We start from the raw sequence: 15,775 nt of genomic DNA, 5'->3' as shown, positions 1-15,775 counted from the left end.
TGAATCAGTAGAATCATAACAATTAGAATTTATTGAGTATTTACTATATGTCAGGCACTGTTTTACTACTTTACATAAATGAACTCACTTATTCTTTACAATAGTCTCATGAACTGGAAAGCCAAGAGGTCAGCATCCCAGGAGATCTAAAGGAGTCAGTCTAAATAGTCAGTTATATATGTAAATTCAAGGAAAAACGAAGTGGGCCAAAACACCTATGAGGTTACCTCATCATTCAAAAGACTAAAAACATTATGCTGGTAAATTAAACCCTATGCATTTAGATTAAAACTAGAGTCCAGGCTGGCATTGTACTATGTATTATATGAGGCTTATAAAAGATTTAGGATGATTTATAACTTCAAAACAGCTTATGTAAAAAAGTACTTGTGAAAGAACCAGAAAACTAAAGAAGGTGTCTAACACAGGAGAATAATGCAAATCATCACTACAAAGGATTTCTAAGAAGGTAGGGGACTGAAAGTATCACAGAGTCAGGATATGAGTGTGGCATTTAGAAAAGGGTAGAAAGGGTTTCTGGAATAAAGAAGAAAGTAGGACATGTAAAAGTGCCAAGGAATGGTTTGAAAAGAAGCAAAGTGTGAGAAGAGGGTATAGTAGGGACAAAAAACAGACCTGCCCGCATGCATTACCTTTGAGAAGAGAAAGGAAGTAAATAAGTAGATCAAACTATGAAAGGTCTTTAGGTTAAAGAAGTTTCCATTTGGGGCAGAGGTCACTGGGAAACTGTAGACTATTTTTTTTTTTTTAACAAAATAGTAGTTTAGTAAGGAGCTAGAAAATGGTAGTGAGTCAACAGTGATCAATTTAGTAATCTAGGCACAAGGTACCAAGAACTTGGAAGCAGCAGTAGAAAGAAAGAAATCAATTATTAATCTATATCAAATAAAGTCAAGTTGATTGATTATGGAGGATAAAGAGGAATCAGTGAGCAATAATTATAGGGCATTCATTGTCTACTCAGCACTTTGTGATGTTTTATATCAATCAATAACAAGATTTCTGGCAGGTGTGGTGGCTCATACCTGTAATGTCAGTGTTTTGGGAAGCCGAGGTGGGAGAATTGTTGGAGTTCAGGAGATGGAGGCCAGCCTTGCCAACATAGTGAGATCCTGTCTCCACAAACAAATTTTAAAATTTTGGGTGTGGTGGTACACACCTGCAGCCCTGGCTACTCAGGAAGCTGTGGCAGGAGCCCAGGAGTTCAAGGCTACGGTGAGCTATGATTGTGCCATTGCACTCCAGCCTGGGCAACAGAGTAAGACTTTCTCTCAAAAATAAAACAACAAACAAACCAAGATTTCTGTCTTCAAGAAGTGTATAATCTAGTTGCACTACCTCAAGTTTTAAAACTTGATGAAATGAGATTATTCTGGCCTAACCTTGGTCCTAAATCACAGAGCTGATCATTGACAATCAAAGAAATTCTGGGAGGTAGGAAAAGTGTAGATTAGCACAGAATCATAGATCCTGAAAGAAGCTCAAGCTTTAAGGTATAACAGTGGCCAAAAGTGCCAGTTCTGCAAATGTCAAGTAGAAAAAGGACTGAGAAATAGGCACTGGGTTTGTCCTTGAGAGATCAATCTTCCAAGATTGGTGAGGGTCAAAGCCACAGAATATAAGTTTCATGAAGTCTGTAAATGAAAGAAAATTTTAAAAACAAAACAAAAAACAGCACAGCATTTGGCAACTTTTTTTCCCTGAGATCATGGAGGAACGTCTCCAAGATTTTTAGAACATTCTTGGTAAAAATGTGATAAAATAACACTAGGATTAGTTAGGCACTAGTAAAAAAATGAGTTATACTTTGAGGAAAAATGCTACTGCAAAAAAGGTAAGAGGAGGAGGAAGATGAGAAAAATCTGTCTTTGCAAGTCAAGAGAATGAATTTGCCTCAACACTATTATCCCCAGATGGTGAGAAGTTTTTGGTCCTGCTCTGAAGCCAGATCCCTCTCTTCCGGTACTCGAGCCAGCAAGTATGAAGACACACACACAGGATTTTCTCTTCATGTGAAGGGGCTGATGTGGTTAGAAAACAGAGGATTACCTGGTGGTTCAGGGACCCATGCTTGATGGAATAGATTAGCAGAGAAACTACAAGGTGTCAGGTAGCTTTATACTCTAAAGTTGGAGCCCTTCAGAATATTAGATTGCATATGTTAGGTTTTTTGAGTCATCCTTTTGTTTTATTGCAAACTTATTTGAGATGTATGAAAAGAATGAATGAAAGCTTAAAACGGGTATAGGTATCTAATAAAAGAAAATCAGAACAGGTATATATATACTTGAAATATATATATTTCAGTGGTGTGAGGTTAGGTATATATGTTCTTGTGCTAACATTAATAAAAGCTCAGATATTACTCTTTAGTATGAAGGTGCTGATGTCTGATGAGAGTTGAACTCTGACTGAAGGCTTTTCCACAGTTATTACATTTGTACGGCTTCTCCCCGGTATGAATTCTCTGATGAATAATAAGGGATGAGCTTCGACTGAAGCCCTTTCCACACACTCTACACTCGTGGGGCTTTTCTCCAGTGTGGATTCTCTGATGTTCTGTAAGAGATGAGCTTCGACTGAACACTTTCCCACAGTCACCGCACTCATAGGGGTTCTCCCCAGTGTGTGTTCTCTGATGTTCAATAAGCGATGAGATCCAACTGAAAGTTTTTCCACATTTACTGCATTCATAGGGATTCTCTCCAGTGTGTATTCGTTGATGCTGAATTATGGTTGAACGGTCACCGAAGGCTTTCCCACATTCATTACATTTGTAAGGCCTTTCTTGAGTATGAGTTCGCTGATGTTGACTAAGGTTAGTGCTTCGGCTAAATGCTTTTCCACATTCACTACATTCATATGGTTTTTCTCCAGTATGGATTCTCTGATGTAGACTAAGATGTGTGCTCCGGCTAAAAGCTTTTCCACATTCATTGCATTCATAAGGTTTCTCTCCAGTGTGAGTTCTTTGATGTTCAGTAAGATGTGTACTTCGGCTGAAAGATTTCCCACATTTGTTGCATTCAAAAGGCTTTTCTCCACTATGAATTCTACTGTGTACAAGAAGGTCTGATTGGTAACTAAAGGCTTTTTCACATTTATTGCATTTACAAGGTTTTCTTTGTGAGAAAAGTCTTTGGTGTTTAATTAAATCTGAATTATCTTTGGAGTTTTTCCTAGATATTGGGGATCCATCTCCCTTTGGAATTTTCTGTTGTATGTCAAGGTTTGGGCTTAGACTAAATTCACTGGATTCAGGGCCTCCCTCCCCCATGAAAATTTCTTCGAGTGTCACTGACACTTTTCTGACCACTGTGTTCTCAAAAGAGGATTTCTTCTGTGCAGGACATTTTGTCTGCCTTGATAATTGGCCTTCATTTTTAGAGGCTTCTTCATTTGTAGGACTCTGAGCAGTATTCCCTCTGAGGCTTTCCATTGCTGACCCTGAAAACTCTAGTTTTTTGGAAACAGTCTGATTCGTGTTGATGCTTTGGTTCAGTTCAAATCCCTCTATCTGAAAGACATTTAAAGTGTAAATGTCACCTGTGTCTACTGTAGAGAGCAAAGAAAATAAACCAGCAGAGAAAAGACAACTAATTTGAATTCATGCATACTAGCAACTTTATATGAGGAGAAAACAAAAAAGGGTAGTGGAGGAGAACAAAGCCAGAAGAGATAAGAGGCAGAATTTTTGCAGTGGGCATGGTGAACACAGAGACATCAAGAAATATCGAAAGAGTTATTGGGTAATATGCTAACCCAAACAAATGGAAATGAGCAGGTGTACCAGCTGATGACAGAGAGTTGGGGATTAAAAGGTAAAATGACCTTTTATGGTAGCTGATTAGTCATGGAAAATGAGAGCAAGGAGAAGGATGAGAAGAATCGAGACCTCAAGCATAGAAAAAAGAAATGGAAAAAAGAAAGATGACTTGATCAAGCCTGAATGCAATTATTTTCCTGGGATTGAAAGAGAATAAAAATTTCAGAAATAATAACTACCACACTGCTCTTCCCATTTGCCTCTCAACCCTTCTTCCAATTATTATACTTCAGGTATTCTTCTAAAGAAGTCTACAGTCCTAGACTATCAGAGATTTAGCAGAACTTAGACATCATCTAGGCCAACCCACTCATCTGACAGATAGAAAACAGATTGAGTCACTTGCCTACATGACCCAACAAATTGTAAGGGCTTGGACTAGAACTCATCTTCTCAACATCAAATTGGTGGTCTTCTTATGACACTACTTACCTAGACAGGTATTTCTGGGCACTGCCCTCTTCAGCTTCCTGAAGATCCAACATCTACTGTTATTCTTCCTCCAACTGGGTGATAAAGTCCAATTCACATGCTGGGGTTCCTGCAGATTAGAAATTATTTAACACAAGGCTGCTGGTACTGAAGACACAGAGCTATCCAGAGCTCAATCTCAGTGTTTTTATCTATAGAAAACGTAGAGTGAGCTTTCACAGGGTCTATGGCAGGAGGGGCTGGAGAAAATGAGTCTCTGAAAGGGACTAAAATTAGATGCCAAAAGACAGGTTACATACACACACACAGGTTACATACACAAACACATACACATCAGAATTACTTATGACACTTGTTACTCCAGATATCTGAACCTTGCTTTGGACCTAGCAAGTCTGATGGGACCCAGGCATTTGTATTTTAATAAGTTCACGTGACTTGACAAGTTGAATGTCCAGAAAGCCTTAGAAATACAGTCTAGGTTGCTTGAACAAAGTGCTAACTTGGACTATCTTCTGCCCCCTAACATTCTTCTCACAGCAGGCGGGTACAAAACAGAAACTCAGCTTCCCATAGGACAGGAGGCCCCTTCTCTCTACAGAGGGGTTGAAACTTCCCAAAGATCTCAAGTTTCCCAGGTACTAGACAGTTAGCTTTCCCAGATGACTCTTGTTTAAAAAGCAAACACCTCACATTCATATTGCCTGGCACCAAGTAGTATGTTCATCTCCACACTGACAATGTTGTTTTCCACTTGTATTATAAGAAGTGAGAGCAACAGGGCAGCAAGGACCTCTCCTGGAACACCAACCTATCAGAGTGTCCAGCAGAATATCCTGGCTCCAGCAGCCTTTGTCAGGAAAATAAGAAGACCTGGGAACCTGTGCCTTTTCTTCTTGCCCATCCCTGGACTCTAAATTTCCTCATTAAAGCTTGTTTAACCCCTCCTCTTAATTAACTTGGAGCCCTTGTGTATTAAAGGAGGCAATGAGCTGTATAACAGTTCCCCCAAATATTTTTGCTCACAGCATAATTTGAGATCCATGAGATTAGGAGTTAATCTGGCTTCATAAAAATCTTTCCTTTCTCATAGACTGGGACTTCTCAGATGTGGAGGTTAGCCTCGGAGGATATGTGCCAAGAAGCCATGCATGGAGAACCTCAAGTAACATCATGATGCCGTCTGTGTTCAGCTTTGCCAAGAACATGCCTTTCAACTGAAAACAGGGAAGATAAAAAGCCCTACTACTGGGTTGATGCAGAAGTCAGAATTTCTTATTGTAGAATCTTACATTAAGATCCAATTGCTGTGGGGCGCAGTGGCTCATGCCTGTAATCTCAACTCTCTGGGAGGCCGAGGCGGACAGATCACTTGAGGTCAGGAGTTCGAGACCAGCCTAGCCAACATGGTGAAACCCCGTCTCTACAAAAATTAGTTGGGCATGGTGGTGCATGCCTGTAATCCCAGCTACTCGGGAGGCTGAGGCTGGAGAATTGCTTGAACCTGGGAGGCAGAGGTTGCAGTGAGCTGAGATCGCAGCACTGTACTCCAGCCTGGGTGACAGAGTGAGACTCCGTCTCACATACACACAAAAAAGATCCAATTGCATACTTTATGATGCCAACATTCCTAAATAGGAATTTGCCTTACTGCTACCTTGGCTAACTTCCATTCTTGCAGCTCAGATCCTTAAGCTCCTCCATTGTTATCTGATATGGTTTAGATGTTTGTTCCCTCCAAATCTCATGCTGAAATGTGATTCCTCCCCACCCTCCCCTGAAAAAAAGAAAAAAATGTGATTCCCAATGTTGGAAGTGGGGCCTGGTGGGAGATGATGGGATCATGGAGGCAGATTCCTCCTGACTGGTTTAGCAGCATCCCCTTGGTGATAAGCGAGTTCTTGAGAGCTCAGTTAGTTCATGTGAGATTTAGTTGCTTAAAAGTTTGGGACCTCCCCTCCCTTGCAGTCTCTTGCCCCTGCTCTTACCATGTGACATGCTTGCTCCCCCTTTACCTTTCACCATAATTGGAAACTTCCTGAGGCCCTCTCCAGAAGCAGATGCTGGAGCAATGCTTGCACAGCCTGTAGAACTGTGAGCCAATTAAATCTCTTTTCTGTATAAATTACCCAACCTCAGGTATTTCATTTCCATAACAATGCAAGAATGGCCTAACACATTATTTTATTGACAGTTCACTACTACCTTTCTCTTTTATTATAGTGATCCTCAAGATGGCATCCTAGGGAGACTTTGGGGGAATTTGTGAGGGTGTTTCGGGTTGTCACGATTGGATAGTACTATTAGAATTTAATGGGGGCCAGGGATGATAGACATTCCTGCAGAACAAAGAACTGTCATTTATCCTACCTGAGCTTTCAAAAAAGTTGTTAATAGTCACCTGAAACTAAAACCTAATAACGCTTTATGCATACATACACTATTTTGCATAGCTTTAATATGTATTGGAAAATCAAGGAAATATACATTTTTTTTCTTTCTTTTTTTGAGACAGGGTCTCACTCTATCACCCAGGTTGGAGTGCCGTGGTACAATTACAATTCACTGCAGCCTTGACCTCCCCAGGTTCAGGTGATCCTCTGACTTCAGCCTCCTAAGTAGCGGGACTTCAGGCACACACCACCATGTATGGCGAATTTTTATTTTATTTTGTAGAGATGGGGTTTGACCATGTTGCCCAGGCTGGCATCAAACTCCTGGGCTCAAGTGATCTGTCCACCTCAGCCTCCCAAAATACTGGGATTACAGGCATGAGCCACCAAGTCCAGCCAAAATATACATTTTTAGTTTCAATGTTATTAGGAATTTTTCACTATTTCAGGGAAGTAAAGCCACTTATGGTATTAGATTCACAAATATAATTCATAAATCAGGCTGCATTTGTAGTTGAATTCACAGTGGTTCTAATAGGTGTAAGCATCTATTTCATCCAGTCATTTACCTGCTGAAATGCATATTATTTGATTATAAATCATTTTCCTTTTCCTTCTCCTTCATATTAAAGTAACATATTGATACTTTTGAAATTATTTCATAGGTAGGTAGTATTATCTATGAATTTTATTTCAGAATAGTAAAGGGAATGGTAGGTCTGAAGGGTAGAGAAATAATTCTCTAGTGCAATGGAACTAAAATATTGACAATTACATGATAGATGAATACTGCATCTCCCAGTAGGTAAATTACAAAGCCTCTAAAGCTACTAAAGCAAAAGTTCTTGTCCCCAACAGAAGTCTCTGAAGATTTGAGAACACCCATACTGCCATAAGGTAATATGAGAACTAATGGGAATGTTGTACTTAGTGGAATATTACTACATTATTAAATATCATATCCCATTCTGGAGAAGAGAAATTGTTAGGAAATATTTAGTTTTTGGAGGCAATATGAAAGCAGGGAGACCCAAAATTTAAAGATTTTTGCAAACTGTCTCACTAGAAGAACCCTGAAAGATAGGATATCTAAAAGTAGGCCGAATATCCTGACAAGAGAAAGAACTATGACAGAGTTCTTGGATATGGCCAATTTGAAGTTCACTCTCATGCTTATTAATATTTTAATTATTGTCAAACTGTGCCAATTTGATATGAGACTATCTATAATCAACTAATGTGTATAAACTATGTTTTAGGCTGTTCTTGCATTGCTGTAAAGAAATACCTGAGGCTGGGTAATTTAGAAAGGAAAGAGGTTTAATTGGCTCATGGTTCTGCAGGCTGTAAAAGCATGGTGTTGGCATCTTCTCAGCTTCTGGTGAGCCTTCAGGGAGCTTTTACTCATGACAGAAGGTGAAAGGGGAGCAGGTATATCACATGGTGAAAGCAGGAGCAAGGCAGGAGGGAGGGGCCACAGACTTTTACACACCAGATCTCACGAGAACTCACTCATTATTGCAAGGACAGCACCAAGCCACAAGGGATCTACCTCCATGATCCAATCACCTCCCATAAGGCTTCACCTCCAACACTGGGGATTACAATTCAACATGAGATTTGATGGGGACATATATTCAAACCATATCATTCTGCTCTTGGCCGCCAAGTCTCATGTCCTCACATTGCAAAATATAATCAGTATTTTTAGGGGACTGCTCAACAGTACCCTAAAGTCTTAAGTCACTCTGGCATTAACTCAAAAGTTCCAAGTCCAAGTCCAAAGTCTCATCTGGAGATGAATTTCTTCCACCTATGAACCTGTACATTACAATTTATTTACTTCCAAGATACAATGGAGGTGCAGGCACTGGGTAAACACTCCCATTGTAAAAGGGAGAAATCAGCCAAAAGAAAGGGCTACAGGCTCCATTCAAGCTCGAAATGCAGCAAGGCAGTCATTAAATCTTAAAGCTCCAAAATAATCTCCTATATGTCCCACTTGTAGGGTACAATGGTGCAAGGGGTGGGTTCCCAAGGTCTTGGACAGTTCTACTTCTGTGGTTTTGCAGAATTCAGTCCCACATTGCTCTCCCAGGTTGTTGAGTGCCTGTGGCTTTTCCAAGCACAGGGTCTAAGCACAGGATCTACCATTCTGGGGTCTGGATGGTGGCTCCCTTCCCACAGCTCCACTAGGCGGTGCAGTGGGGACCCTGAGTGGGGCCTCCAACCTCACATTTCCCCTCTGGACTGCCCTAGTAGAGGTTCTCTAAAGGGGCTCTGCCCCTTACAGCAGGCTTCTGCCTGGACACCCAGGCCTTTTCATACATCCACTTAAATCTAGGCAGAGGCTGCCAAGCCTCCTTTACTCTTGCACTGTGCATATCCACAGGCTTAACACCACATGGAAGCCACCAAGGCTTACAGTTTCTACCCTCCAGAGCAGCAGCCTGAGCTGTACCTGGGCCCATTGGAACCATGGCTGGAGCCCAAGCAACCAGGATTTAGGAGCAGCCTCCTGGAGTGGTGCAGGGCAGTGGGACCCAGGATCTGGCCCTGAAATCCTTAAGTCCTCCTGGGTCTCTGAGCCTGTGATGGGAGGCATCACCTCTTATATCTCTGAAATGCCTTTCAGGCCTTTTTCCTGTTTTCTTGACTATTAGCACTTGGCTCCTTTTTAGTTTGCAAATCTCTCTAGTAAGTGGTTGCTCCATGGCCTGCTTGAATTTCTCTCCTGAAAAAGCTTTTTTTTTTTTCTTTTTTCTCTGCAAATTTTCCAAACTTTTATGCTCTGCTTTCCCTTTAAATATAACTTCAAACTTTAAGTCACTTCTTTCCTCCTACATCTGAGGACAGACAGACTGTTAGAAAGAGCCAGGCTACATCTTCCTTTGCTGCTTAAAAATTTCTTCTGACAGATACCCTAAATCAACACTTTGAAGTGCAAACTTCCACAGATCCCTAGGGCAGGGGCACAAGGCAGCCAAGTTCTTTGCTAAGGCATAAGACATATGACCTTTGTTTTAGTTCCAAATAAGTTCCTCATTGCCATCTGAGACCTTGTCAGCCTGGACTTCACTGTCCATATCACTATCAGCATTTTTGTCACAAACATTTAACCAGTCTCTAAGAAATTCCAAACTTTCCCTCATCTTCCCATCTTCTGAGCCCTCCAAACTCTTCCATCCTCTGCCTGTTACCCACTTCCAAAGTTCCTTTCACATTTTTAAGTAACTTTATAGCCAAGCATACTCCTCAGTACCAATTTGCTGTATTAGGCCATTCTTGCATTGCTATAAAGAAATACTTGAGGCTGGGTAATTTATAAAGAAAATAGGTTTAATTGGCTCACAGTTCTTCAGGCTGTACAACCATGGTGCTGGCATCTGCTCAGCTTCTGGGGAGACCTCAGGGAGCTTTTACTCATGGTGGAAGGCAAAGGGGCATCAGGCACATCACACGGCAAAAGCAGGAGAAAAGAGAGGTAGAGAGGTACCACACACTTTTACACAACCAGATCTCATGAGAACTTATGCATTATCGCAAGGACAGCACCAAGCCCTGAGGTATCGACCTGTAAGATCCAATCACCTCTTGTCAGGTCCCATCTCCAACATTTGGGATTACAATTCAACTTGAGATTTGGTGGATACACGTATCCAAGCCATATCATACTGTACAGTGCAAGCGTCTCAAAGTGTAGTTATTTTTTTCATTTCAAATAAGCTCATTATACATACAACTGTATTATGCATTAGATGTGTTAGTGTATGTGACACATATGATAGATAGATACAAACTCCACTGGGGAAACTTTCTACCTAGAAAAAATAAAAAAAGAACTTGTGAAAGGAATCTAACTTGGAAGTAGTCTCCAGAAATGGCCTTTCTTTGGGCCTGTCTATTCTAAGAATTTTATGAATATTGACTCATTTTAACTCTGTGAGAGGGGAATTATTATTATTCCCGCAATACAAATAAATAGTGTAAGTACAGAGAAGTAATTTGGCACAAGGCCAAGTAATAAATCCTAGATTCAAACTCATTATACCATACAGTATGTGTTGCTTCTCAACAGACAGGGAAAGAATGCCTGAGTCACACTTTCTGTTTAGGGGCCTGTAAATGGCCAAGAAACTAAACTCCACTGATGTCAGAGGATATCAGCATGACCTTGACTTCAGAGTGGCATAGGGGTGTAGAGAGTGATGACCTCCCAGAGCCAGTCCCTGAAACGCTGCAGTAAATCTCAGCCACACTAACAGCCCTATCTGTGTAACCTATGGAGTAAAGTCTCTGGCCTTGGCCAGGCATGGTGGCTTATGCCTGTAATTCCAGCATTTTGGGAGGCCGTGGTGGGCAGATCACCTGAGGTCAGGAGTTTGAGACCAGCCCAACATGGTGAAACCCAGTCTCTACTACAAATATAAAAATTAGCCAGTCGTGGTGGCACGCACCTGTAGTGCCAGCTACTCAGGAGGCTGAGGCAGGAGAATCACTTGAACGCAGGAGGTAGAGGCTGCAGTGAGCCAAGACTGTACCACTGCACTCCAGCCTGGGCGACAGAGTAAGACTCCATCATCTTAAAAAAAAAAAAAAAAGTCTCTGGCCTCCACTGAAGTGCAAGTGGCATCCTCAGCACAATTCAGGGAAACATCAGATAGAGGCCCAGAGCTATAGGCACTGACTAGGTAAGCTGGATTTTGGTTATAGCTCCATCGGTAGCTATATAGAAAACAGGGAAAAATAAACAATCTGGTTTTGTGTCTCCTCACCTGAAAAATGAAGATGCTGGACTTGATTTGTCCAAAGCTATCTGATACCCAGTAGTTTAACTTTAGATTCCAAATTTTGAGGCACATAGCCATCTGCCTAGACTAAGGGGAGAGAACTACAATGAATCTACTCTTTTTCAAATCCTCAGAGACATGTAAGATCTCAAGGTCCATGTTTCAGATGAAACCATTCAAGAAATAGGCCAAAAAAAGCCTGTGTCCATTAATTAATCTAATGATAAATTAGAGTGAGAGAGTGTTGAAGATATTAAGAACAGTCAACAGCCAAATAAAGAATAGTCCCCTTGGCAAAATTTGGCAGACTCATCTAAGAAGGGACGAATGTGTCTCTGCTTGCCAAGATGGAACACACTTTCAGAAAAGAGAGAAGAATAGTTAATTCATGTGGAATATGGATCTTATGGAGAGGTAGACAGTTGCCTTTCCATCATTTGCCTCCACTTGGTTTTATTTTTAATGAAAGGCAGAAATGGGCAAAGGTCATAGTCTAAGGCATCCAGAACCTCTGTCTAGTAATGTCCACATCCAGCCCTGTTGAATGCAACCCTAAGGATTAAGAAGTAAAATGATTGGGAGGCCGAGGCGGGTGGATCACCTGAGGTCAGGAGTTCAAGACCAGCCTGGCCAATATGGTGAAACCCCATCTCAACTAAAAATACAAAAAAATTAGCTGGGCGTGGTGGCGGGCCCTGTAATCCCAGCTACTTTGGGAGGCTGAGGCAGGAAAATCACTTGAACCCAGGAGGTGGAGGTTGCAGTGAGCCGAGATAGTACCACTGCACTCCAGCCTAAGCGACAAGAGCGAAACTCTGTCTCAAAAAAAAAAAAAAAGTAAAATGAATGCCCAAAGTAATCCCATCTCCTCTCAGATATAAAGAAAATGACAATGGACACTTAATCTGGGTTTCAAGTTCGTCTTTTACGATAAAAGACAGATCTGAGCCAAATCCAAACTTTCTCTAAATTCTTTAAGTGATCCAACCTCTTTGACATTCTCTTCATATGGTGTATGAGTTCAAAGACACTATGGCACTAGTCCCCTTACTTCTTCCTGAGGGTCAAAATAGAATACAGATGACACTGCTTATAGCTGTGCTTCCTCGGTCAAGTCACCTTTCTGAAAAATCTTGTCCCACATTAAAAACACCATTACTAGCATGGGCTTGTCTTCTCTCACAAAGCTTTCGTGAATATTGCAAGTTAAACTATGGCAAAACATTTACAATAAAGAATGATATATTGTATAACGGAGATGATGCTATTGCTGTGCTCATCTCACATCAATGAATTTGAAAACTGTGATGGTATATGTTTAAGGAAAGATGCTGTCAGAGGATTTATGAGGCTCCCTTCAGCAGCTGCTGCTCTAGAGCATGGAGAGATGCATTCTTTTTCCTGGCTTTGGAGGATGTATATAAGATGGGAAAGGGAAGACTAGTGGATGTGACAAAAGTTTCAGGGATAGCCCCCAAACATATTTCAGAGAGGCCAGGAGGTTAAGGCCTGTCTCCACAATGTTAGGCCCATACCTTTTTCCAGAGTCCATCCAAGGGGTTCCTCCATCTTGATGTGGAAAGTTGCCGCTCCTTTTATCCTTTCTTCCTCATCCTTTCATTATTTGAGTCACCTTACTGCTCTCTGGATACTGTATTCCCACAAAATCATTATTCTCTTAAGTGGTCACAACATGCTGCAGCCCTAGCCAACCTAGTGGTTTGCTATTCCTTTATGTGACTCTAACTTTCTAGCACTAACAGCGCTGGCCACCACTGTTACCCTAATTATCTAAAATTCTTTTGACATTGCCAGTCTCTCCTATAATCAATTCTTGATCCAGGGATAATTCTCCTTTATTTTCCACCCCCTTCAGAAGGAAGAAGGTTTTGAAGAGTCTGGAATAGGGCTTCTCCGGGTGCATTGTTTTGTGGCACTAGGTTGATTGCTTCCTGGAGTCTTTGCCAATCCACAAAGCAATCAGCAGAAGTGCCTAGGCAGCCTCAGTTTAACCACAGAATAGAGAAAATCTTGTCCTACCAAAGGTGATCTTCAGGTAACAATGTTCACAGAAATTGGCTCAAAGCACAAACTCACACATAAAGCACAAACTCACACACAAAGATCCACAGTAACTGTCAATACACCTACAACAAATAATTAACAACTACTTTATTCAAGTACCAACCTTCATCACCAGAACCAAAACCTAAGGACTGGCACTCACTAGCCTCCATAACTTAAGCAAGTAATTCTTTTTTTTTTTTTTTTTTTTTTTTTTGGTGCAGGGGAACGGAGTTTCACTCTTGTTGCCCAGGCTGGAGTGCAATGGCCGTGGTCTCGGCTCACTCCAACTTCCGCCTCCTGGGTACAAGTGATTCCCCTGCCTCAGCCTCCCGAGTAGCAGGGATTACAGGCGCGCACCACCACTCCCACCCAATTTTTGTATTTTTAGTAAAGAAGGGGTTTCACCATATTGCCCAGGCTGGTCTCGAACTGCTGACCTCAGATAATTCACCCGCCTTGGCCTCCCAAAGTGCTGGGATTACAGGCGTGAGCCACTGACCCCGGCCGAGCAAATACTTCATCTCTGTGTGCCTCAATTTCCTTATCTGTAACATGGGGATAATAATAGTACACTATTTCATAGGGTTGATGCGAGGGTTAAATGAATTAATGCAGGTAAAAACTCCTGGAGCAGTGCCTGCACTCAGTAAGCACCAGGGAAACACCCCAGTACCGAAGCCCTCCCTCGCCCAGCTAGAGGGGAAGCAGGGTGCAACCCTGCTCTTTCTCATCTCCCAGGGATACACCCGGGGAAAACCACTGGCTGTCACTGCCGCAGAGGAACTAGGCTGGCCCGCCCGTGAGACGAGTGCTGGGGGCCCTCTCGACCCCTCGCCACGCAGCTTCCCAACCGTGGAGGTACCTCCTGACCCGACCTGCAGCCAAACCACCCGCGACCCTTTCGCCCGTTTCCTTCGAAGAAACCGTGTTTCCACTTTCCAGAACCTCCAAGAGCACCCACCTTGGTCCCGGGGCCCTGTAAGCCCCACTCACCGGCCGCCTCCGGCCGAGTACCCCCGACACACCCCGGGCGGGTCCCGCACTTGGAGCGGAACCTGAGTGCGCGGGGCTTGGGGAAGTCGGAAGGATTAAAGAGAAACCCACGCGTCGAATCGCTGCTCCAGCGCCCATCAGGTTTCCTAGGATCACAGGCACTCTTCCACTTAGGCTGCTGCTGATCATGCTTTGCTCGGTATGCGGGGCCAGGCATTGTCTCAGCAGTCGCTTGGACCTAAGTCTCCTGACGCCGACGACCAGTTGCAAAACAGAGACCACGCAGAGAGTGGGCAACATATCAGCTGCAGTCGCAGCTCTGCGCCTGCGCCCGAGAACCAGCGAGAGCAGGGCTGTGCTGGGATTCACTTTCCTGAAGGTTTTTGCAAATCCCCTCCCCTGGTATGTGAGAGGCTGAGAGTTTGGTGCTAGAGGCAAGAGGAAGGGGGTCTGCGAGAGGTACCGAAGACCACCTTAATACACTACAAAGTATAGCCTACACCGGTGGTTCATAGAGTTTTAAATAGCGTACATAAATAAATCACCAAGCGAGCTTGTTAAAATACAGCTTCACAAGATTTACACTCCGAGATTGACTCATTGGCCTGGAACATTGCATTTTCAACGGGCATCCCAGATAATTTTGATGCAGGTGGTCTCTCCAAACTGGCTCCGTTGCACAATCTAGATGCTTAAATACGGTTAAATGCAAGACACGTCTCAAATTTCACCAAAAGAAAAAGATAAATAAAATCAGGACACTACCATAATCTAGTAGATTTTTTAAAATTCCAGATAATTTTAATATAAGGTAATGAAGTTGCACAATGTGCCCTGGGAGCTCAGAGTAGGGGAAACTTATGGAACGAGGGACATTGGAGTGGTTTAACTAATGGAAGATTTAACGGAAAACATAGAGGAGGGCAACCTTACAAATAGTTGAGGAACTAGAAGAGTGGAACTCATGTGCAAAACTGCAGATCTGATATATGACAGCTGTGCACAAGTACCATAGAAACATCAAGTAAGTATGAAGCATAAGCCTTGATGTACAAAGGAGCAGGATCCAAATTATAAAGCTGGAAAGAATTAGATAAAATCTAATTTTATCATTTTTTATTTTTAAAAATTAAAAATACTTTCAAACTGTGGTAAACTAAGCATAACATTAAAGTTACCATTTTAAAGTCATACAATAAAGTTTTTAGTGTATTCACAACAGCACCATCACTATCTAATTCTAGAACATTTTC

General features: G+C 42.1%; 1 protein-coding gene across 2 annotated transcripts; it reads right to left on the bottom strand.

Annotated features, from left to right (window-relative positions):
• On the bottom strand, window positions 1-15,564 carry ZNF391 (zinc finger protein 391). 2 transcript variants are annotated; one of them, XM_007973411.3, is made up of 3 exons: window positions 14,491-15,564; window positions 4,280-4,388; window positions 1-3,538 (listed from the first exon to the last, which is right to left on the bottom strand). In XM_007973411.3, the coding sequence occupies exon 3, from the start codon at window positions 3,458-3,460 to the stop codon at window positions 2,384-2,386; it is 1,077 nt and encodes a 358-aa protein (XP_007971602.1). In that variant the 5' UTR covers window positions 3,461-3,538; window positions 4,280-4,388; window positions 14,491-15,564; the 3' UTR covers window positions 1-2,383. The 2 variants fall into 2 exon arrangements, with proteins under 2 accessions (XP_007971602.1, XP_037861548.1); XM_038005620.2 differs by having other exon boundaries at window positions 14,634-15,564.
• Window positions 15,565-15,775: the final 211 nt, after the last annotated feature.

This window comes from Chlorocebus sabaeus, chromosome 17 (genome assembly GCF_047675955.1).
Source record: "Chlorocebus sabaeus isolate Y175 chromosome 17, mChlSab1.0.hap1, whole genome shotgun sequence".
NCBI lineage: Eukaryota > Metazoa > Chordata > Mammalia > Primates > Cercopithecidae > Chlorocebus > Chlorocebus sabaeus.
This window is presented reverse-complemented; position numbering and strand designations above follow the sequence as displayed.